Below are 23,113 nucleotides of genomic sequence, written 5' to 3'. Positions count from 1 at the left end.
GAAGTTATTTTAGCTCTAAACACATTTATGTGACCAGACACAGAGGGTCTTTCATTCCTCAGTGAGCATTTCTAAGTGATACTGCAGACTCATGATGGCCTATTTCCATTTTAGCTGATGCAATATATAAAAGTGCTGGATATAATGAATAACATGGAGTATATGTGTACAGTTTGGGGAAAAACGCAGCGGCATAGAGAGGTATAATTAAATCCTCAATTCACTCTAACACTTGTGTCACCACTTCACATGTATTTCTGGTAATAAGATTTTAAAAGTGTGTGTCATTTTATATCCCGTTTTACCCGACTTGTGAACAATAAATAATGCAAAAATTGTAAAAAGGCTATGAGCATGTACACAAATGTGATTACAATGTTGACTGTTCTTCAGGTAACGATGACCCCCTTGTTTCTGCTGTGTGTGTCCTTACCACTCATCTTGGCAACAATATCTTCTGAAGACCATGATAGTAAGTGGCCAAAATTTAATTGCTCCTCTTAATGCCTCTTACAAACTTTTTTTTCTTCAATTTTGACTCCTTAAAGATACTTTTTGTAAATACCCTCTGAAGAACTTTCACCACCAGGCGGAAGCATTTTACCAGCAGTTATATTAAGAGGTACGACTGTTAATGTTGAATGGGAGGAAAGTCCATGACAATTTGCACTGTTTAGGGTTCAGTTGTATTTGACCAGAAATTTGAAATTTGAATTCAAAATAAAAAGTAAATAATATTTTTTTGTTAAATACTGGTATGTCTTTACCAGTATTTAACACCCTAAGAAAATAATTTATTTTCTACCAGATAGTCTACTAGTCAACCTTCTTTGGGCAAGACGTTTCCTAATTTATAGTCATGCTGTACTTATCTACCAACTTTGTGATCTTTATAAACCTTGATATATTAATCTTGTGATGATTATTTTTGATTTGAATATGAATGATTCTGTTTGTACATTCGATTTCAGAGTGTCGTGTACTGTTCGCCTTAGAGACCTTCAGTTTTTATAATGAAATATTTATTTGCTTTTAGAACAAAGGGAAACTGTCTTATACAACACACCACAAACATACAATATATTGGGTTTCCCGAGAACATTACCCCAAACCCAAACCCTACAAGTCCCTTTTCTCCCCCTCCCCACCCCCGCCCTCCCTACCAACACATATCACCTTTGCAGCATAACCATAACATTCCAATGACACTACAGGTTAACATAATGATCAAGGAGGAAGGTACAGAGACCTTCAGTTTTGTTTTAGATTTCTGATACCTTTACCCATTTGTGATGACACTTCCCCCCCTTTCCCCACTGGTCCTTAATAAGCAGTCAAGCCAGTATCTTTATTATGCTTTCGATGGAAAGACACAACTCAAAGAAATCTGACCCTTTGAACAAAGGTTTCAACCTTGTCAGTGCCACAAATTGGTTAATACTGATTCCTGGCCTGTGTTGTCTTATGTTTTGAAATGTCTCTTGTTGCTTCATCTGTCTTACTATTTCACACTTTGCATGAAATTTAACAGATGTTTATTGTGGTCCCAGATTTTTTGACCTGACTGCATCTCTGCACAGTATATTAAATTGCACCTCGAACAATTGTGCCTATCTTTATCCCAGATGTTGAAAGCACATTACGTGTCAGCATCCCTGTGGAGATGCCTCTTCATCCTCTCCTGGGGGGAAAGGTGGTGGTGCCATGTTACTTCCTGGATAAGAGCCTCAATGACACTGGAGCCCTGACCATTGCCACACTCTCCCACCGCATTAAATGGACCTACATCACCAAGGACAAAGTCGACACCATCTTAGTGGCATCGCAGGGCAAAGTTGAGGTCAAGCAAGATTATTTGGACAGAGCGATGTTGGTTAACTACCCGCTGGTGCCCACTGATGCTACCATGGAAATGACAGAGCTTAGGTCCAAGGATTCTGGCATCTACCGCTGTGAGGTGACACATGGCATCGAGCACAACTACGATACTGTGGAAATGCAAGTTCAGGGTACGATACAAAACCACTAACAACTTTGTTCACTTTAAAAGGGTGTAATGTAGTAAACAATCACTGTTTGTGCCTGTTTCACTCAAAGTGAAAGTTGCCAACAATACACTTCGTTTTTATCTGAGAACTGCCTTCTGCTAACTTTATGTGTCTCATAGGTATTGTGTTCCACTACCGTGCCATCTCCACGCGTTACACCTTGACATTTGAGAAGGCCAAGGCAGCCTGTATCCAGAACAGTGCCACCATTGCTACCCCAGCCCAACTGCAGGCTGCATATGATGATGGATTCAACCAGTGTGATGCTGGATGGCTTTCTGATCAGACGGTCAGGTAGTGTTTACCCTTTTAACCATCAAATGTTGAAAATACTTATCACAGTTGCAGAAGATTGAAGAATAGCCAAGCACTCAATGCAGAGAGCGTACAAGAGTACAAGTAGAGCAGGTCCATGATGAGATTCTGTCTCTGTACCTGTACCTGTCCAAAATTATAAATCCTGATTCACTTTGATGTTAGAAAAGTCCAGTAAGAGGTTTAATGCTTTTATCCTTAACAGCTTCAGAAGAAGTCATGTTCAACCATTGCCTAAGATTTCAATGTGCAAATAAGGCAATGAAATCAAGAAAAGTATTTTGTATGTGGAGGTAAAATTCCATAGCAGTCATTATAAATGTTCAAATATTGGACTTTAACATTTTTATCCAAATCAGAGATGATAAAGCAGAACATGTTGTAAGATTTGCTGCTTTGAGGTGGAATTACCCTCAAGCAGTTCTATAGTTCAACAACACAGGTTTTGGCATGAATGACTACGGTCAATTTAGAATCACCAGTTTACTTACCACAAATGTCTTTAAGTTTACAACTGAAAGCAGGAAATGGGTGGATGGATAGTTAAATTTAAAAAGTGTCTACTTTGCTGGGCACAAAACCACTTAGAATATTTACCTGCAATACGTTTCTCAGTTATTTCTTTTCTTTCCTCAAGGTACCCCATCCATCATCCACGAGAACCCTGCTACGGAGACAAGAGAGAACTTCCTGGTGTCAGGACCTATGGGGTGAGAGACGTCAACGAGACCTACGACGTGTATTGTTTTGCTGAAAAGATGCCAGGTAGGCTAAGCAAACAAGGGCAAGTTTTCAAAGCTCCCCATGATTCACAGAAAACCTCATAGGATAAATAACTGCATCCGTTCACATCACTGTGCTTTCCTCTCTTCTTCTATCCTCCTTGCTTCCAGGCAGAGTCTTCTACTCTATGTCTGTAGAGAAGTTTAGCTTCTACGAGGCAAAAGATCAGTGTGCTAAACTTGGTGCCAGACTTGCCACCACAGGAGAGCTTTACCTCGCCTGGAAGAATGGTATGGACGTGTGTAATGCTGGCTGGCTGGCAGACAGGAGTGTACGATACCCTATCAACATCGCCAGGCCTCAGTGCGGAGGGGGCCTCCTGGGAGTGAGAACCGTCTACCTGTTCCCCAACCAGACTGGGTACCCCTATCCAGACGATCGCCATGATGCCATTTGCTTCCAAGGCAAGTACTCTAGGAACTCTAGTACCCTAGGCTGGTATCGTGTTCTTTTCATTGAAAGGTGTCTGTGGTCTGCTCCAAGCATATCAACCTGTACTGTGGCCAAACAACGCTACGTCTGATCCAAATCTCTAGAGCCCATAATTCCAAAAGGCCTGGTCATGGCTGATTTTGGTTTTATTATTTTTTTCTTTAGCTGTTGAGTTATTTTTGGAATTCATTAACTTTGCCTCTAAAACAGGTCACATTTGTGTTATCACTGTCAGTAGATGCGAAAGTTAAAGGCACATCCCATTATTATATTCTGGGTACTTGGAGACCGACCTTTCCATAAAATGGTATGCTCTTGGGTTGAACTTGCAGAGGTGGCCAATCAAGCTACTTTTATATTGGTTTCCTTAGAGTTATAGTGTTTAAATCTACTCACTAACAGCAAAGAGACCCTAATACCTAGGTTTGAAACAGGTTTCACATCTCTTGCTTTATGTTGTGATTACTAGCACTTAAAATGGCACTGCTCATTCTAATTTTGTCAAAATTTTATGTTTAAATACTTCTATAATATCTCCTTTATGTTTTAGACACAGTTCCAAATACAAAGCACTGTTTGCTCATTTAAATACAAATTATGAGAAGATCAGTATTTCCCTGGCCTTATTTTTTTACTTGACTATATTCCTCTTATAAATTTAATAAATATGTGAGGTGTTTTTCTAACTGGATGTGTAAATGTCTAGATGTGCTGACTACTAAGGTCATAATAATTTGTCAGTAATGCAATTTTATTTCCTTAGCCGATGAAGACAAAGATGCCGTGCCTGGGCGGACCACTCCATTCCCATACATTGTTACCGTGGCGCCTCCTGCTAAGGTGCCGGGCATCATCCCTTCATCTGAAAAAGAAGAGGCCAAAACTGGAGAAGTAGTAACTCTGCCCCCACTACCTATACCTCCAAGTATGACAGATGTAGATGCCCCTATGGCTCCGACTGGTACGCATTTACATGTTATAATCAATAACAGAATCCTCTGGAACATTTTTTCCTTCATTTTAATATGAAATTTCAGAGGACTACAATACAAGTACAAAAAAGTGAGGTTGCCACTGTAATCCTGTAATCTTGTCCCAGGTGTGGTGTTCCACTATCGACCCATTACTGGTCGGTATATTCTAACGTTTTTGGAGGCTCAGCAGGCTTGCCAGAACATTGGGGCAGTCATTGCCAGTCCTCAGCAGCTGCAGGCAGCCTTTGAGAAAGGTCTGCATCAATGTGACGCCGGCTGGTTAAGCGACCAAACTGTCCGGTGAGACATGTAGCATAGATATATATCAAAATATACACCATCTTTGTCATACAGTACAGTGAGTTTTAGTTTGAAATGTTTTACTTTGGTCTCCAGATTGCAGCCCTCATAGTGACATCAAAAGAAATAAAAAAAATCTTTCATATCATAATTTTTATTGTACAGCAAACCATGTCCTTATTAAACTGCACTTACACTCTCTTTCTTGCTCAGGTATCCAATTGTGTCACCCAGAGAAAACTGTGCTGGTAACCTTCTAGACCTCAAAGGAGTCAGATCCTATGGCCTGAGACCAGCCACTGAACTCTATGATGTATACTGCTATGTTGAACGTTTGACAGGTGAGGAGCTTTAATCACTCTGAGGACGTCAAACTTCTACTTCTGTGTCCTCTACAACACTCTAGACAAAACTGTAACATCTTTCTAACAGACTGTTTAACCACTTCTGACTGTTTGTACTTTCTGTTAGGTGTGGTCTTCTTCACCACTGACTATGGCAGATTCTCCTATGAGGAGGCTGTGCATCACTGTGAGAAACTTAATGCCACCCTGGCCACTCCTGGGGAGCTCTATGCTGCCTGGAATCAAGGACTTGACCAGTGCAGTCCCGGCTGGTTGATGGATCGCAGTGTCCGCTTCCCTATCACAACCCCCAGGTCTCACTGTGGAGGCAACCAGGTGGGAGTCCACACCATCTACGCCTACCCCAACCAGACAGGCTTCCCCAGTGAGGACTTGCAATATGATGCCTACTGTTTTAGAGGTAGGAATGGGTTAAATGTGGATTCATTTATGTGCAAAAAAAGGAAACTTCCCTCAAGCATTAAGCGATGAGGAGATATTTATTTTTCCTCTGATTCAGAAAACCATTTTAGTACTATTGCACTATTGCAGTCCAAAAAAATCTATGCCCCAAATTTTATTTTATGTAAGTGTTCCATGTAAATTTGTTCCATAAGCACTATGTAAAATGCTAAATTTAACAGAATCTTCTCAAATGAAATTCACTTGATTTGGTATACATTCAGTGTATACCAGCATATTTTAATTAATGATTGACTATTTTCATAAATAAACCTTTGATTTTATATATTTCAGTTGCATTTTTTTCTCAAAATAATTGCTTCATGTTTATTGAGGGTGAAGAATCTTTTTTTATTGCATGGAAAGACAGATTTCACTGAGGCTCATTTAAATAGAAAGATGCATTGTTAATCAGATGTTGAGTTGGCAATAAACCCTGAACATTGCCACTGTGAATCTTGTTAGTGTGCTATTATACACTGGGAAGTTATTTAAAAGTAAGAGATACATGGTTGGAATCAATTACTGTAGGATCAGTTGTTGATGGATACCTTAAAGATTGGAAAAGTAAAACATAACTGATAAAGAGGTAAACACGTGAAACAATATAGGTGTGATCTTGTTGTATAGTCTGTAATGTTGATATTTGATGTTTTACATTTTTACTGTAATGATACTGATACAATGTTTTATCTGCATGTTTTAGCCTTCCCAGAAAACTTCATCTGCTCACTGCAATTTGTTTCTTTCAGCTGAAGTTCCCGTTGTTCATGTTGACAATGAAACCAGTGTAAATTTGACCACAGTGACTGAGGATGTTATCAACAAGACAATAGCTATCACTGATAGCACTGGTAAGACGCATGCATGCAAATAGCACTTTAAAATCCCTGCTCTTTTCTTGGCTTAGTATTACAGTTGTAATGTTTGGTAAACAAAACAAAACAAAATCTCACAAAAATAAATGTAATATGGGCCTGCTTTCTACTGTGAATGCAGGTAAAATTTCTTAATGGAGATATTCTTCAATGTTCTGATCTTAAACCTTATTTTGTTTGCTTTTAGTTGCAGCTACTGTAGACTACAATGAAACTGAAACCAGTACAAACATTACTGATATTGACTTTGTCAATGAGACCATCATCACACCTCAAAAAGTTATTCCTACAGGTAAGACAGCCATAAACAACTTTGTCAATCAATTAAATCAACGGACTTAATGTTTAGTTCTACCTATTAATGTCTTGTGTCAAAATTTTGATGTAATAATTTAATACCAGGACTCACTTTTAAAGTCGTGAAGAGTTTGAGATACTTATTTGAGTTGTTTAAATACAAACAATGAATATATTAGGTATTTTGTTTTGTTGAATGTCACATATATGTGTTACTAAATTGTCTAGTAATCACTTCTAAAGCCATTAGAGTATAAGCCTTGTATAAAACATTTCTTATTAGAAAGTAATACAATAGTTTTTGTCAAACTAAACACAACAGGTAACTTTTCTCACTAAGCTATAACAAACTAATTGTTGGATTCTTGTCTGGATTCTTACGATTCCCCACAGTCAAAACCATTCCGGTACCAGTTGATTTTTCGGGCTCTGGTTCAGCTGAACATTCAGCCAGTGGAGATTTCTCTGGAGTGTCTGGCACCTCCACCTCCAGCGGTGATGGATCTGGGTCAGATGTGGAAGTCAAGTTTAGCGGAGACAGGGATGTCTTCTCTGGAGACCAGTCTACCTCTGGAGAACAACAGGAGGCAGAAAGGGGAAGTGTTGACATTTTCACATCTGGAGAACCTGGTAGTGCATCTGGAGATCTGGGTAGTACATCTGGAGAACCTGGTAGTCCATCTGGAGATCTTGGAAGTGCATCTGGAGATCTTGGTAGTGCATCTGGATATCTGGGTAGTGCGTCTGGAGATCTTGGAAGTGCCTCTGGAGATCTTAGTAGTGCATCTGGAGATCTTGGAAGTGCATCTGGAGATCTTGGAAGTGCCTCTGGAGATCTTGGAAGTGCCTCTGGAGATCTTGGAAGTGCCTCTGGAGACCTTGGAAGTGCATCTGGAGATCTTGGTAGTGCATCTGGAGAAACTGGCACGGTATCTGGATCTGGGGAGGGGTTTGACAAAGAATACTCTGGCTTCATTACATCTGGATCAGGTTTTCCCAGTGGAAGTGGGGACACCAGTGGCAGCAGCGGAGACTCCATAATAATCATGTTAGATGGAAAGATGGTGGAAGTTTCACAAACCCAGCAAAAGGCCACCGAGCAGGAACTAGGTCGAGCAGGATTTGATATCTTGGAATCAAGTGCATCTGGGTCAGGAGGTATGTCTGCATCAGGTTCCCAAGAGTTTTCAGGTCGCATTGACTTGATGGTCCTAACATCTCTGGAGACTGAGTTGTCTGGATATCCCATTGGATCAGGGTTTCACAGTGGCTTTTCCAGTGGTTTTCCATCTGGTTTTTCTGGCAGTGGCTCTGCCTCTGGACACTCTTTGCAGCATCACGATGATGTTATCTACTTAACAGATGATGAAATGGTAGAAATGACTCTACCAACACTGGTACAACATCCTGAGCAGGGCAGGGGTGTGGTGGAGATAAGTGGGCAAGGAAGTGGTTCAGGGAACAGCATTTTAGATCAAATCTTGCAGCCATCAGGAAGTGGCACCACTCTGAATTTGGAGGAACTTCAGATTTATTCAGCTTATGATCAATCAGGACATGAGGAAAAAGTCCAGGAGGGGAGCACACCCTACATCAGTCCAATCACAGTACCATCTGTGTCTTTAGTCACTCCTGCTGTTGTGGAGGAGCCAGAAGTGAAGAAAGGTATGTTCTTTTTTGTCTGTTGACATAGCCAACATTTTGGGAAAGAACCTTATTTATCAAGCAAAGTAACTGCATAATCACTCATGCTAAAATTAATGCCTATTGTTCCTCGCTATAAACTTATGTAGACACCAGTGATCCAAACCCATGGAGCTTAGCATCTTAGTCACTAAACAACAGCACACAAAATTGAAAAAGTTGAAGAAGCCAGATATCTTTAGTGAGACGTATATTTGTTTATTTGCTTTTAAGATTTTTGTCCAAATGTGTGTAGCTGTGCAGGACTGTCCCGATGACTGGGTGGAGTTTATGGGCAGCTGTTACCGCCACTTTACAGAGAGAGACACTTGGGCTGAAGCTGAGAAACACTGTCAGGAACTCAATGCCCACCTGGTCAGCATCAGCTCCCAGGAGGAGCAGCAGTTTCTCATCTGTAAGTAACTGTTGGAAAGATGAGTGACCAGCCTTTGACATTATACAGTACTGTAAAAAAAAGTACTTGCTCCCTTCCTCATTTCTTAATTTCTTTGCATATTTGTCACCCTTACATGTTTCCAATCATCAAAGAAATTTTAAAATTAGTTAAAGATAAGTTGAGTAAATGCAAAATGAAGTTTTTTAAATGATGATTTAATTTATCAAGATTAAAAAAGTACTTCCCCATGTGAAAAAGAAATTGCCTCCTTATGAATCATCAACATGCAAGCATACCACGATCTAAAGAAGCTCAAGAAAAGGTGGGAAACAAAGTCACTGACATCTATCCTGAAAGGGCCACAAATCCATTTCTAAGCTTGAACGATTGTCATTATTGATTAATTCTGCTGTCTACCAGAAAATCCTGAAATCAAGTCAAGTTAATTTATTTACATAGCACATTTAAGTATAGTAGACCAAAGTGCTGCAGAGCAAGTAAAAAGTAAAGAAACAATATAAATGATTTAAGAACAATAATGTCTAGCCATTAATTTGTGCCCTGCATTCGTGATATAAATATCAAGTATCCAAATACGTTTTCACAGGACTGTATTTGCTGTGAGCCAAAAGTGGTAAACCACTGCATCACATCACATCACATCAAAGGGCTATCGACATAAAAGATGGGAAGGTTAAGTCATATTTGTTTGAAAGGCTAAATTGACGTTGTCACTTCCCAACAGCTAACGGTGAGGAATACCAGTGGATTGGACTCAGTGACAAAGATATGCAGAATGTGTTCCGCTGGACAGACGGGAGTCCCCTGGTGAGTTTGGTTAGAGATTCAGTTGTGTACTCAGGAAGCCATAGCACATTCTTGACAAACCTGATCTTTCTCAATCATATATATTTTTATGATTTTTATGGAGATTTTGTATAGTTGGAGAATTCTTACTTTTTACTTAATTTTAAAGTTTTGTATTGGCAAAATATTGTTCTGTAATTCTTTTAGACCTTTGAGAACTGGAGGCCCAACCAACCAGATAACTACTTTGACTCTGGTGAAGATTGTGTGGTTATGATCTGGCATGAGGGTGGACAGTGGAATGACGTGCCCTGCAACTATGACCTTCCCTTCACCTGCAAGACTGGACCCGGTATGTTTACTTGATTAAACATCTGGATTACTAAAACATTCAGCTTTCTGTTTTTAGAGGTAATGTCAATGAGGTAGCTTTGTTCTGGCCAATCATAGCACAGAAATCATAACTGAAAAACACTGCAAGCACAAAACTCTTGATGCGCAGTAGGAATGGGAATTGATAAGTATTTAGTGAATCTGATTCCATTATTGATATAACTTTTTCTTAAAAAGAATGCAGGAGTCCAAGGAGAAAGCAATTCCTCATACGTTTCTCCGTAAAATGACCCGAAACACACTGTCTCACAATTACCATTTAACAATATAAAGCTGAGGCTATAGTCCAACACACCAACACAAATCTCTATTCCAATGAGGACACACATACAATCTTTTTCTTAGCATTTAGATATAAACACAAAACTGACACCACAAAGCGAATATGAAAAGCTGAAGTTGTGTTAGCAGGATAATGCAGTTGTTTCTGTCCTGAATGCAGTCTCCACTTTACCATCTCGCTCTTGTCATTTTGTGTAATAAAAATAAAAGTATCCACGTTGGAGACTGCACCACTACCTCAGGCACACAAAATCAAATGAGCTGACTGCAAGTGCAAGTGGACTCAATAAGTGGGATCTGTAGAGAGGCACACAAGCGATTCCAAGGAATTGGACTACTGGGAACCAGTTCTGTATACAAGAACTGTTCTCGATTGCCATCCGTAATCAGTCATGTTACTCATGTTTTAGAGTGAACCAGAAGCCTCGATTACACTATGATAACACCAGACTTTATTTAAAATTGTCAGCTCATTGAAATATTGTTTTTGTTTTTATTGTTTATTTATCTCTGTCAGTCATGTGTGGCCCTCCCCCTGAGGTGGAACATGCCCAGCCGATGGGCAACATCACACCACGCAGCCCTGTCAACTCTATAGTCCGCTACCAGTGTGATGCAGGCTACAAACAGCGCCACCTGCCTGTCATACGCTGTATGGATGACGGACAATGGACAGAGCCGCAAGTGGAATGTACAGAAGGTGATTTATCATCCGTTTCTAACTTGAACCTAAAAGAGTTGAGCCTTACAGTCACAAAAAGAAAAATAAAACTGGCAGACTAACATAAAAAAAGACAAAGGCCTAAACATCATAAAACAATGCATTATAATAAAATTAAAATTAGTTTTTCGTAAGACCCCTGATTGAAGACACTTGAACAAGGAACCTTTACAGTTCTTTGGATCTGGCTGAGTTTGTAGTTGTGTGTTAAATAGTTATGGCACAGTTTCAGGGAGCTGCTCTGGCTATGGCAGCAAAGTGATAATGGAAGTGATGCAGCTCTTAAGGATAGGCCAGAGTCACTTGTTTTTCTTGAAAAATATAATTATACAAAATAATGAAAAGACCACAAAAAATGTTTGGAGTCTAAATAAAAAGCAAGCGATGGCGAGTTTACATAGAAAATTGCAATCCCAGACTATGGGTGCATCAGACTAACACACATGCCTGCTAGTTAGTTACTGTATCCAGTAATAAAATACTTAATTTCGACAACTTTCAATACTTAAATTGTACAGCTACACAGAAAAACATATTATTAGTTAGATATGTGTAATTATAATTCCCCAACAGTGCAATCATTGTGGAAAGACCAAGGTCAGCTGCTACAACTGGAATTTGTGCCGTGACAGCCCTTACACTAAACAAAGTTTAAAAGTGTGAGTTTTTTAATTAGCTACAGTCACCAAAATCGCTTTTGTATCACGGTGTTAGCAAGTTTATTTTTGGATTAATGTTTGCATTTGAACATGTGGATTTATGGGAAGTGATTGTTTTTTAAAGCTGGCTTCAAAATCTAGTACGCATCTGTGCCAAGATATTAATTAATCTCTTGCATGAAGCATAGCCTGAAATCTGTATTTTAAATCTTTATGCTGCACTTTCTAAATGTAGACAATACACACCACCCTTGTAAGAATCATAGTTTGTAAGTTACAGGGCTGATTGTCCATTTTCAACCAAAAAAAATCACTAAACTGACCTTGAAAACCTTGTTGGATGTAAGACAAATTTTAACATATTGTTAACATGACCCCACTCTACACCCCTACCAACAAATTTATTCAAAACCTTTCGAGCTATCATGTTTACAGATGCATGGAATGACATATGGAATCAAACTGACTTAAACCTCTAGCTCTGGGTGTTCCTAGTGTTTTAACTAGGAATGCAAAACCAAGGCAAACAGAGAATGTATATCTAAAGTGAGGCAGGAGTAATGTTTTGTGCACAAAAAGTGTACCTCCAGTAACACTAACACTCTACCATTACACCGATGAAGATTTTCTGAAATTCATTCCTTAACCACACCACTGACTGCACGATAATTCTTAAAGGAAAGTCTTCTGGCAGCTCATATTTATATGATGAGTATGTGTACCTTTTCTTCCGCTCAGCTGGTGCCAGCCATAACAGGCTAAACAAAAGATCCCTCAGGAGAAGAAGTAAAGGAGTGAGCACCCCGTGGGAGCAGAGGAAACTGCCCTGAGCAGCACTGAAAGGACATACAACAGAGAGCCACAAAGGACCCCTCGTGTAAAGAAGCATGGACACCAATGCAAATGCCCGACCAAAAAGATAACATACCCTCCCCTACCATGGATATTCACCAACTGAAGCACATTTAGACTGATAGTGTAGCTAACTGATGTTTTGGGTCTTTAACAGTCACTCGTCACCTTCTTAAGGCACTTTTCTTTGTATTTATAACATTTAATTTATAGCTATTATCCGGTATTTAAAAAAAAATCTTAACACAAGATATTTTCTGCAATGAGCTGCCAGCACTGCAGACAAGGTCAGTTAGATGAAACTGTCCGTCAGTCAAGAGAGGCTGAAGAGTAACATGCAAAGTCCAAAACAGCCCAGTACATGTGGTTGACTCTCTGAAGTCAAATTCATTGCTAGTATAGTGTAAGTGTTTTCCAAGATCTGTGTTTCTTTCCTTTTTCTTTCTTTTTTTTGTCTTTGGATCTAAAGACAGAATCTGAGTGATTCGGAGAACTGAAACAAACCTTCTTTTTTTTTCTTTCAATCTACATAGACCAACACAGTGATGATTAAATCATCTGGCTGTGACAGCCATTCAGAATGCAGTAAAGTCATTTCATCTGAACTGAGGAGGCTTTGAAAAATTGAAAAAAAATTTCTTAAATATCAGTAAAGTCTTGGCAACACATTGGTACAAAAGAATCAATTCTTTAATCCTGTAGACCTGTGGTTCTCAAACTGGAAAACACCTTCAGAAGGTGACAAAGGTTCCACCCCCCAAAAAAGTCAGGATTATCACACCAGCTAACTCGTTTCATTTTTTCCATACTAATATTTTTTCTAAATACATTGTAAAATCAAAACAAACAAACAAACAAAAAAAGAAACCATTAAAAAAAACATTCTTTCATTTTAGTTTAAATTCAGTTTGACTATAGTTTGTCATCCATCCAGTGCTGCCATAATTTGAAATCATCTTTCAAGCCTTAAATGATTTTGTCACAACTTAAATGATTTCTCCTCAGTGCTAATACATCGCCACAGCTTCAGATATACTGAAATGAATGTGCTGTTGTATTTGGTAACGAGAAAGTTCATGATTGAAGTGCAACAATCCTGGACTGAAACAGCAGGCACTCATGCACTTTGGAAGTTGCTCATTTCTTTGCCTATCATTTAAATGCAGTGCGCCTTAAATTTAAAAAAAAACAAAAACAGTCACCTCAAAAACAGCGCGACCTGCCATCTGCTGGTAGAAAAGATGCTCTTATTGTCTTTAAAGTTGGGTAGATTTCTTAAAGGCAGTCCTTAATTTCTGTTGTTGTTTTTTTTAAAATATATTTCTTACTGTAAATATTCTCAGCAGAATTCTCTGAACAGCAGGATCTGTCATAACTTACAACGCGCACGCAGTTTAATTGTTTTGATTTATTCATCATCTACTTTTTTGTCAGTTTGTTAGTTAGTTAACTGGAAAGTTACACATATGCATCACCAAGCACATGGGCATTTGACAGCCACCAGTACAGAGGAAGAAACAGGCTGTTTTTTTTCTTTGATTTGTTTATTTTGTAGAGGTTTCTGGCTGTGTGTCAAGTAACAGGGTATTATCAACAGACATCCTTAAAAAGAATAAATTAGAAGCAGCAGAAATTATGAAAATAATGACATGTAGGGTTCGTTTTGGGGTGGATGAAACGATTCTGAAATGCTGACCATGACCTGTTAAGGTCAAGATTTGCTTCACCTCTGAGATAATGCAGATATTTTAGTGCATATGTGACCTTTTACAGATCAGCTCACAAACACTGAAACCTCTTAGTCTCTCATGGACACGCATACAAAAGTAGATCATGGAACTCGCAAACCAAATGCTTACACATTTTTAGGTTTTTTTATAACATTCAATTATATGAATGAAATCCATTGATGCTCCCTCTGTACTGCAGTACTGTACATAATATGTGCAAAGCTCAACCTGAAGAGTGAGTCTGTTTCAGTGTTTGTGAACTACTGGTTCTTCCAACAACTGAAATATCTTAAGAAATAAAGCAAAGTGATCACATAGACGTAAATTCTGCTGTAACTGTTCAGATCCCAACTTCTGATGTGAACATACAGTATACCGTAATGTGCTGTACTGAATAAAACTTGGAATCATCTGTCTCCTGGAATTTTTTTCCCCATTCTTAACGATTCAAGAGTCATCAACATTTTCTATGTTTGAAATTTAAATGCAATTTTTTTTTTTTTTTTTTTTTTGTCGTCTTTTATGGAAGCATCTTTCCCTTAAGCGGTCGAATTTGAGGTAAACTCTCTGGAGCCAGAGGCACAACCTGGCATACAGTTTGTTTTTACCTTCCTGTGGAAATACACTGTGAAAAAACACACGATAAATGGCTCCTTCATCGGTCACTACAGCAGCTACCTTCATCACTGTAGTCACAGCAAACAGATCTGCCCTGTGTATTTCTAACAGGCAGTGTAGCTGTGTGTATATTTCAGGCATGTATACACATCCATGTGGTGAGTCTGCCTTCGTGGTTACACGATACATATGTGTGCAGTGATCTGAGGTGTATGTTCCAGCCTGTGCAGGCATGAAAACTGTATGTGTCCACTCAGGTAAATAGGATGTGTTTCTAAAATCCAGTGGCAGCATAGTCACTAGAACGTCTGTTCCCACCCAGATGCAGGAGGGTGTAGCGACATGTTTGACTCCACTCATCTAAAAGCACATAGTGCCCAGACAGAGTGGCGCATGTTAGCTTTACATAAGGTGCCTGTTTTGTACGGCTCAGGAACCCATTTCAACTCTCCCGTTTGAAGAGTAAAGTGAAACTGAATCAGCACCTAGTGAGCAGACTTCTTAGTGGTTGTTTGCAATCTACAGCAAACAGGAAATTCAATGAAGAAATCATAGAAGGTGTTTCAGAGTTGCAAATCACACAATATTAAAGGATATTCAAAATATTGAAACATAACTAAGAACCACTCATTGCCTTTCACACTTTCCTTATTTTCTGTCATTATATATATATATATATATATATATATATATATATATATATATATATATATATATATATATGTATGTATGTATGTATATGAAGTGGGGGAAATGATTACTTGGTCCCCTGCTGAATTTGTAAGTTTGCGTCATTGATTTGCTCATTTACAATGAAAAACATTTAATGGTAGTTACAATTTAATAAAGAAAGATAAAATACCTACTCAAAAATCCAGAAAAGGAATGTGTTACATAAAAGTTAATACATTTATTTGCATGTCACTGAGTGAAATAAGTATTTGAACCTTACAATCCAGATAGAGTTCAGTCTCCCACAGATTGGCTGTGTCTCACATCACAATCAATAAATCATCAAGTATAGATAAAGCACAACTGTCCACAGAAAAATGCTGAGTATGATCCAGAGAACACCATCCCCTCAGTCAAGCACAGATGTGGAAACATTATCCTTTGGGGCTGTTTTTCTGCTAAGAGTACAGGACGACTTCATCACATTCAGGAGCCAAAGTTGGGACCACATACCGTAAAATTTTGGCCGAGAACCTCCTTCCTTCAGAGGTCTAAAGATGGATGCGTCTTCCAGCATGACAATGAACCAAAATATACTGCCAAGGCAACAAAGAAGTGGCTAAAGAAGGACAAGTTAAGGTCATGGAGTGGCATAGTCACCAGACACTCGGTCTCAATCTTATAGAAAATCTATGATACGTATGCAAACCTGGTGAACACCTATAAAAAACATCTTCCTACTTCCAGCGGTTGCCATCAAGGGTTTCTGCACCAAGTACTAAGTCGAGTTTTCCGTTGGGGATCAAATACCTTTTTCTCTTAATGACATGCAAATAAATTTATAACTTTTATATATTTTTTGTTTTTTCTTGATATTTGTTTGATAGTCTGTCTCTCTCTCTTAAAATGAAACTACCATAAAAATGAGAGAATGCTCATTTCTTTAAAAGTGAGCAAACCTATTTCCCCTTCTCTATATTCCTTTACAGCACTTGATGCTCATAATAAGTAAAGCCAAAGTTTCAAATGATGATATGAGTATGTGTAAAGGTAATCTGTGAGTCAAAGACCTATGAGCTGCTTCACACTGTCCTAAAAGTTCAGCTTCTGACACTCTTTTTCTATTCTGTATACCCCTGCGTGAATCACCACCGTATCGCGGTGGAGGGGTTTGTGCAAGATTTCATGAGCAATGGCCAACTTGCCCCTGATACGGTCTCCCATGTCTCCCTGGCGGTGGGGCCAAACAAAGAGTGATTCAGCAAATCCTGGAACAAATCAAGGGTCCAGTGTACCCTGCCTGGACATGGTTACTGAGGTCCTACCATCAGGGGAAGTGGTATTCTACATACACCGTTGACAGTGGAGATGGGACACTCGTGACTTCGACCGAGAATATAGTTAGGAAGAACACCTTTAGGAGATCCTCATTACCATGCCTTCTTTACTGTAAGCACAGTCTGGGGAGGAAGTGGAAAAATCACCCATCACTGGTGTTGAAGTCGCTGATGTAGTTAAACAACTGAAAATGTTAACGTAGGTTTTTTAACAGCGGGATTTAAAGGAATTTGTTTAAGTAACACCACCCACTTTAAAAAAAATGTTACTCAAATGAAAGTGTATTCACAGCAGTATTTTTATTAGTTTGTAGAAAGTAGTACAAATGCACAGACATAATGAAAAGGAAAAGGGTATGTTTGTATGTAAATATTCTTTGACAATGAACATAAACAGGGTAGTGTAATACTGAGAACCAGAACTTCCTCCTCCAACAGAGAACACTATTCTTAATCAGCCTTTAAAAATAAAAAGAAACACATTATATTTGTATAAAATGTTCAAATGTAAGACAGAAAACTGTGGACCAGCTGGAAAAATCTACTCCCTTAACCATTAAGATGCTCCACAAAAGTCTGTGGTTGTGGTATAAGGCTATTACAACTGATTATTTTTTAATCTTTGTATTGTTTTGGTGGCTACGGGTTAAAGGGTCAGTGCAAACTTCTGAATTATATGGTTGAGAAATATAAACGAGAGCTATGATTGGAAACCAGTGAAATAATTTGGATGGGAAGAGGACTTTTCTGAGTCTGAACACCTTCCCTGAGCTTGAAATGAGTCATCAAATGAATCAGTGTTGGTGGTGGATCAATGTCAAAAACCTTCAACCAAATTTCAAAATAGCTGCAGAAAGTTTAAAGTTAAATTAGCAGAGACGGAAACTGACAGCACAAATCATTTAATTGCAGGAATAAACAATGGCCTTGTGCATTTTACTGCAAGATTTTGCTGTGATTGAGACAAGTTGCACTTTGTGGCAAACAGTATATGAACATTTGCTTGTCTGGGTACTTTCATGTTGTTTGGTGTCAGGCTGAGTTTATGGTCAAACTTACTCTCTGCAGGTCAAATAAATGGTGCCTCCAGCTCTAATGGTATATGTACACATCTACTTTTTTTGTGCTAGGGATTGCCAAAGTCCCAGCACTGGGACTTTGGCAATCCCTAGCACAATGGGTGAGCCTTGAGACAGTGGTGATAACCCCAACTAACACCTCTGAGATAAACTGGAAACCCAGCTGTGACCACAGACATATCACCCTCTGTTGTGTACTAAACGGGAACAACTGTCAAATGGATAATGACAGTTGTGATGGAAAAAGAGTGATGGAACAAAGAGTGAATGCTCTTGCAGCAACAAAATAACACCCATGATTTTGGATTTACATGTTTAACAATGACATGTCGGCAAGACTGATGTCCACAGTTAGTTTAACAGTTGCTTCATGGTCAATTGTGTCATTGGTCTATTTGAGATGGAGAGAGATAAACCAAATTCCATCACTTTAAAATAGCTCAGAGAGGAATAAACTGGCTAACTGCTAATTTGCATCCAGGCTATATCTAATGCTAACCTCTCAAGCAGAGCTTTAACCTGCTTCACTATTAGTATGGTTTAATTTGTCCCGCGATAAAACAGAGCATCTACCGATAACAGTAGACACCAAATTTCAGGTACTGAGGGGGGAACCCAAAACTACGCACACCTGGTTGTGATGGACCACAGTTAGCCCGGGTCTTTGTGATAGGATAACGGACACTTCCATCAGCCAACCAGCCTGCATCGCAGTGGTCCAATCCCATCAGCTTCCATGCAGCATACAGCTGGCCCACTTTGGCAATCTGGCTTCTATCACTGGCACAAGCCTGGATCGCTTCAGTGAAGTTGAGCTTGGTTGTGTTCTCTAAGAAGTAAACTGTCCCTATCCAGAAGAGAATAATCATTGAAGAAACTGTAATGACCTGGAATTTTAAGATGTAAAAAAATGAACTCAAAAATGCTCATACTGACCCTTAACAGACGCAGCGAAGCAGAAAGCATCATATCGGTGAAGGACACGGTCTCGTTGTCCATAGCTGCGTAGACCAGGAGCCAAGTTCTTGCCCCCACAACCATCACGTGGGATTGTGATTGGATACTGCACTGTGCCATCAGCCAACCAGCCAGCATTACACCAGTCTAGCCCATCCTCCCATGCTGTAAAGAGCTGCTCAAATGTAGCCAAAGTAGCATCCTGATCCTGGCATTCTTTTTGGGCCCTGAAGAAGTTATAATGGTAGCGTCCTTTCTGAGAGTAGTAAGGAAACACCACACCTGCATGTGAAGGAACAATGTATTACAACAGTTTGTCAATGAGTACATTTCTTTTCAACATAATCAGAAAACCCCGAAATACAACTCAAATAAATCTCATGTCAAATCTTCAGTATATTCTGAAATGTAGAGTTTCGAAAATCCTCTTTTTTTTTCATTAGTGACTGGCAAAAAAATTAAGTCAGCATTTTTCATTTTTGTTTTGCAAATTTAAAAAAAAAAGATTGTTGGATGGAAATAGGTTACATTTTACTCCCATTTATAAAGTGACACTTCACATGAAAACACCTCCAAGTAGGGTAGTAGTCCCCCACAGCAGTCATCAACAATGCAGAGTGGGCATATTCCACCCTGACCTCAGATGTGAAAGTGCTATTTCTCCCCCCAGCCGCTTCACACACAGCTCAAGCTGGAGCCTATCATTTGATCATGCTAAAAAAAAAATCATATCATCTTTAAGAAGTAGAATTGAGATCCTGAGACAAGACACCCTCCGCAGCATGACTGTGCCTTGACAATGTGACAAAGGACAGGTCTTGTGGAGTCCAACATCCACACAGCTATGCCACAAGTTTCACGGGAAATGAAAGGTCACCAAAATACATTATTATATTCTTTTAAAATACATCCACAAACAAGAGCACCTTATAGCCTATGAAGCTGCTATGAAAAATAAATCCACTTATTCATTGTCCCTTTACAGTGAATCCTCTCTTAAGCTTTCACTTTGTTTAACAAGTTAACGTTTATCACAAACTTTGTCTGCATAAAAATAACTAAACTGCAAGTTCAGAAGTGAAACACCATTCTAAAACTGAAATTTCAGAGACTGTGCAGCAGCAATTTTCCGTCCAATCTGATACTAGATACTAGATGAAACTAGATACTGTTACTGTTAATCTATTTGATGATTTCAAATACTATTCCGATGCTGGATGTCTCTGGTACTCAGGGCTGTTGGAGGCCCTAAAATAATATGCATAATCTGCTATTCTATGGTAATGTGATTAATTAAATATTTGTTTTGCAATATGTACTGTTGGAGATCAAACAGAACTTGATACTGGGCTCAGATTTAAACCCATTTATTGAAAATTGCTCATTCAGCATATAAGACTTGGGCTTCATTTCACTTATTTTGTACATTTTATATGGACCTATGGAAATGTTTTCAAATATAAAATCAATTCATAATTTAGGAAACGAGTAATAATTTACTTTTTTGCTATTAGAAGTACCATTATTATTTGGAAGCGTAGAGCCTAATCCAGCTATACGGTAGGGTGAAACCATAGAGAGGTCTCCATTCTAACACAGATGATTGATTTGATTGATTTATGATTTTACTGAGTTCAGCTCCCTCTTGCTCTTGGAACCAAAAGTCCACAGCATTTTTTGTGGCCCCCACAAGGATTAATCCAACCTGACTCACGTTGAGGCCCAAACTTAACCTAATTGATGCAAACAAAAATCTTACCCCGTAGCTCCAGATCCACCGTCACACTGTCATCCTCCAGGCCATCAATCACTTCACAGCGATATCTTCCTGTGTCGTTGACCTGGAGCTCATTGATTACTAGAGACATGTCCCCTGGCGCTGAGCGTCGCAGGCGCACGCGGCCACGGAAGCTGCCGTAGCTGCGGTGGCGGCTTCCCATGGCAACCATAACCTCAGTCTCCTTGAGGAAGGCTTCAGCAGAGACTTGTGGAGTCATGGTGTTGGCAGGCAACCAGGACCATTTGACACGGGTCTTGCGTGGTGTAGTCAGTTCAGGCTCATAGTGGTAGTGACACGGAAGGGTGACAGTGCTCCCCCTAGTGGCTGACACTGAAGACTGAGGGGATTCCACGTGGAGACGAATCCCATTAAAATAGACTAGAAAAGTCAGAAGAAAGACAACATGTTAAAAGGCCGAATCAAAGCAAACTGAGCTAGTCTAAATGGAAGGTCTTTATCGAAATTTACCACCATCACAGCAAAATAAACTTGTACCTTCCCCCGTTGTCCTCCTGTATGAAGTCTATGAAGGTCAATTGTGCCTTCACCCAAATGGTTTATATTATTAGCCTGTATTTTACAGATAAAAACTATGATAATCAATGCACAGTGGGCATGCATGTTTACCATTTACCAAATTATTTTGAGTTTCATAGTAACAATGCAAATCTGATGAGACTACACGATACTCAAGTCTGTAAAGTCTGTTTAGAGTTACAGAAACATGGATGTGTTTACTGAAATGTGGAGAAAAAGAAGATAAAAGAATATCCCAAAAATACATATTACATGTAACACAAACACACATCGCTCACTACTAACAGTATTTGTTTTGTTAGCCCTGGCTGACTGCCTGTAAATTCATAAATTACAGCTGTTTTCCCACATCCTAATTAGTTCCGACCAGCTGTGTGTTGATGCATGTACCACAGAATGTGTTAATCATGTCCACACAGACACACGGACAACCTACTCTCTCCGTGTCCATTCCCGTTGCTGATGTCCTGGTAGTGAAAGCCGTTGGTGTAGCCGTGGATCCTGCCCTGACCGCCCGGCAGCAGCAGGAGATACACGCAGGTGACCAGAAGGGGGCGCGGTAGACTGAGCATGGCTGCAGCAAAGCTCATTCAGCTCCTTCAGCTTAAAAGCTGTCGAAAATACCCAACAGGACTATCACAATTAAGCTGAGCGCCACAGATTAAACGCTCTCAAACGATCTATTTGTGTATGTGCTTGAGAAAGTTACACACTATCAGTTAAAACGCAAGTCAGAATAAATTAATAAGATTCATTAGGAAAGTTTGATTATTCACGTAGAAAAAAAACTGTCTGCGAAACACTTTCAATGAATTTGTGTAAAAGTACTCTCATTGATCCTTTCACATTTCTTGGCGTCAAATAAAGCAAATACACAGACTGAAGAGACGGAAGAAACTTTCCCTAACAGCTCAGTCATTAGACAAATGCCGACAAATCTCTCATCGTATTAGCTTAAACTTTCCCGAGTAACAGGAAACTATAAGCCTTCTTTTATCTTCACGAAAACATTAAAGGTTTCAGCTCTGAAATGATTAGTACAAACCGGCTATGTCGGCTTTATAAGTAAAGCCTTCTGTTTTACCACCCGAATAAAAAAAATAATGTTCATGGGACCAGTTATAAAATACAAAAATAATCCAAATCTCACTCACAGAAAAGCAGTTGTCCGCTGAGCGTGTCTTCGCTTCACTTACTCCTCATCCTCTGTCTCTGCTCACCGGACCGTCCTACCAGCCGACCAGTCAGGGGGAGCGCGCGCCAACGTCACGAGCTGAGGCATCCCCTTTGAAGTGAACGGCGCTCGAGCAAAGACCTCATCACCGACGAACCAATGAGATCGTCCTGCAGTGGAGACACCGTCGCCGCAGCACGTTATAACTTTTTCTACCGACTCTGATGCTTCAACACAAGAGTGCCAAACTAATGCTAGTGCATGCAGCCTAGTTTGCCTTTGCAAGTGAGCCAAACTGCTAAATCCAATGCTTAAAAGCCTTTATTATAAAAAAGAATTTCTCTGTGTGTAAGTAAAGAGAAACTGTTTTCATATTAAATAGAAAATACATTTGGAAAGTTGGGTCAACTCAAGCGAAGTCATCGATTTTAAAATAAAACACGAATAAACATGTAAAAGCAATCAGAAGACTTCCTGGTTTAAAGCCCAGAGAACAAAAACGGGTTTTAAAAAGGTTGGGATGTGACAGTGATTTACTACTGCAAAGGCGTGATCTTCACCATGTTTTAACTTGGACGCCGTGAAAACTATGAGCATCTGTT

The 23,113-nt window shown here is 39.4% G+C and overlaps 2 protein-coding genes across 2 annotated transcripts; one reads left to right on the top strand and one right to left on the bottom strand.

The window, feature by feature from the left end:
* Positions 1-399: 399 nt before the first annotated feature.
* On the top strand, positions 400-12,605 carry acanb (aggrecan b). Its single transcript, XM_063480339.1, has 17 exons — positions 400-472; positions 1,626-2,009; positions 2,168-2,342; positions 3,001-3,128; positions 3,257-3,550; positions 4,342-4,539; positions 4,678-4,852; positions 5,066-5,193; positions 5,324-5,650; positions 6,411-6,512; positions 6,724-6,828; positions 7,227-8,498; positions 8,773-8,931; positions 9,659-9,741; positions 9,928-10,072; positions 10,913-11,095; positions 12,514-12,605. The coding sequence occupies exons 1-17, from the start codon at positions 400-402 to the stop codon at positions 12,603-12,605; spliced, it is 4,023 nt and encodes a 1,340-aa protein (XP_063336409.1).
* A 5,580-nt stretch (positions 12,606-18,185) lies between these two features.
* Positions 18,186-22,548, bottom strand: hapln3 (hyaluronan and proteoglycan link protein 3). The gene is made up of 5 exons (XM_063480978.1): positions 22,492-22,548; positions 21,774-21,948; positions 20,780-21,178; positions 19,000-19,302; positions 18,186-18,910 (listed from the first exon to the last, which is right to left on the bottom strand). Exons 2-5 carry the CDS (start codon positions 21,925-21,927, stop codon positions 18,633-18,635), a joined length of 1,134 nt encoding a protein of 377 aa, XP_063337048.1. The 5' UTR covers positions 21,928-21,948; positions 22,492-22,548; the 3' UTR covers positions 18,186-18,632.
* Between the last annotated feature and the right edge of the window lie 565 nt (positions 22,549-23,113).

This window comes from Pelmatolapia mariae, linkage group LG7 (genome assembly GCF_036321145.2).
Source record: "Pelmatolapia mariae isolate MD_Pm_ZW linkage group LG7, Pm_UMD_F_2, whole genome shotgun sequence".
Classification (NCBI taxonomy): domain Eukaryota; kingdom Metazoa; phylum Chordata; class Actinopteri; order Cichliformes; family Cichlidae; genus Pelmatolapia; species Pelmatolapia mariae.
This window is presented reverse-complemented; position numbering and strand designations above follow the sequence as displayed.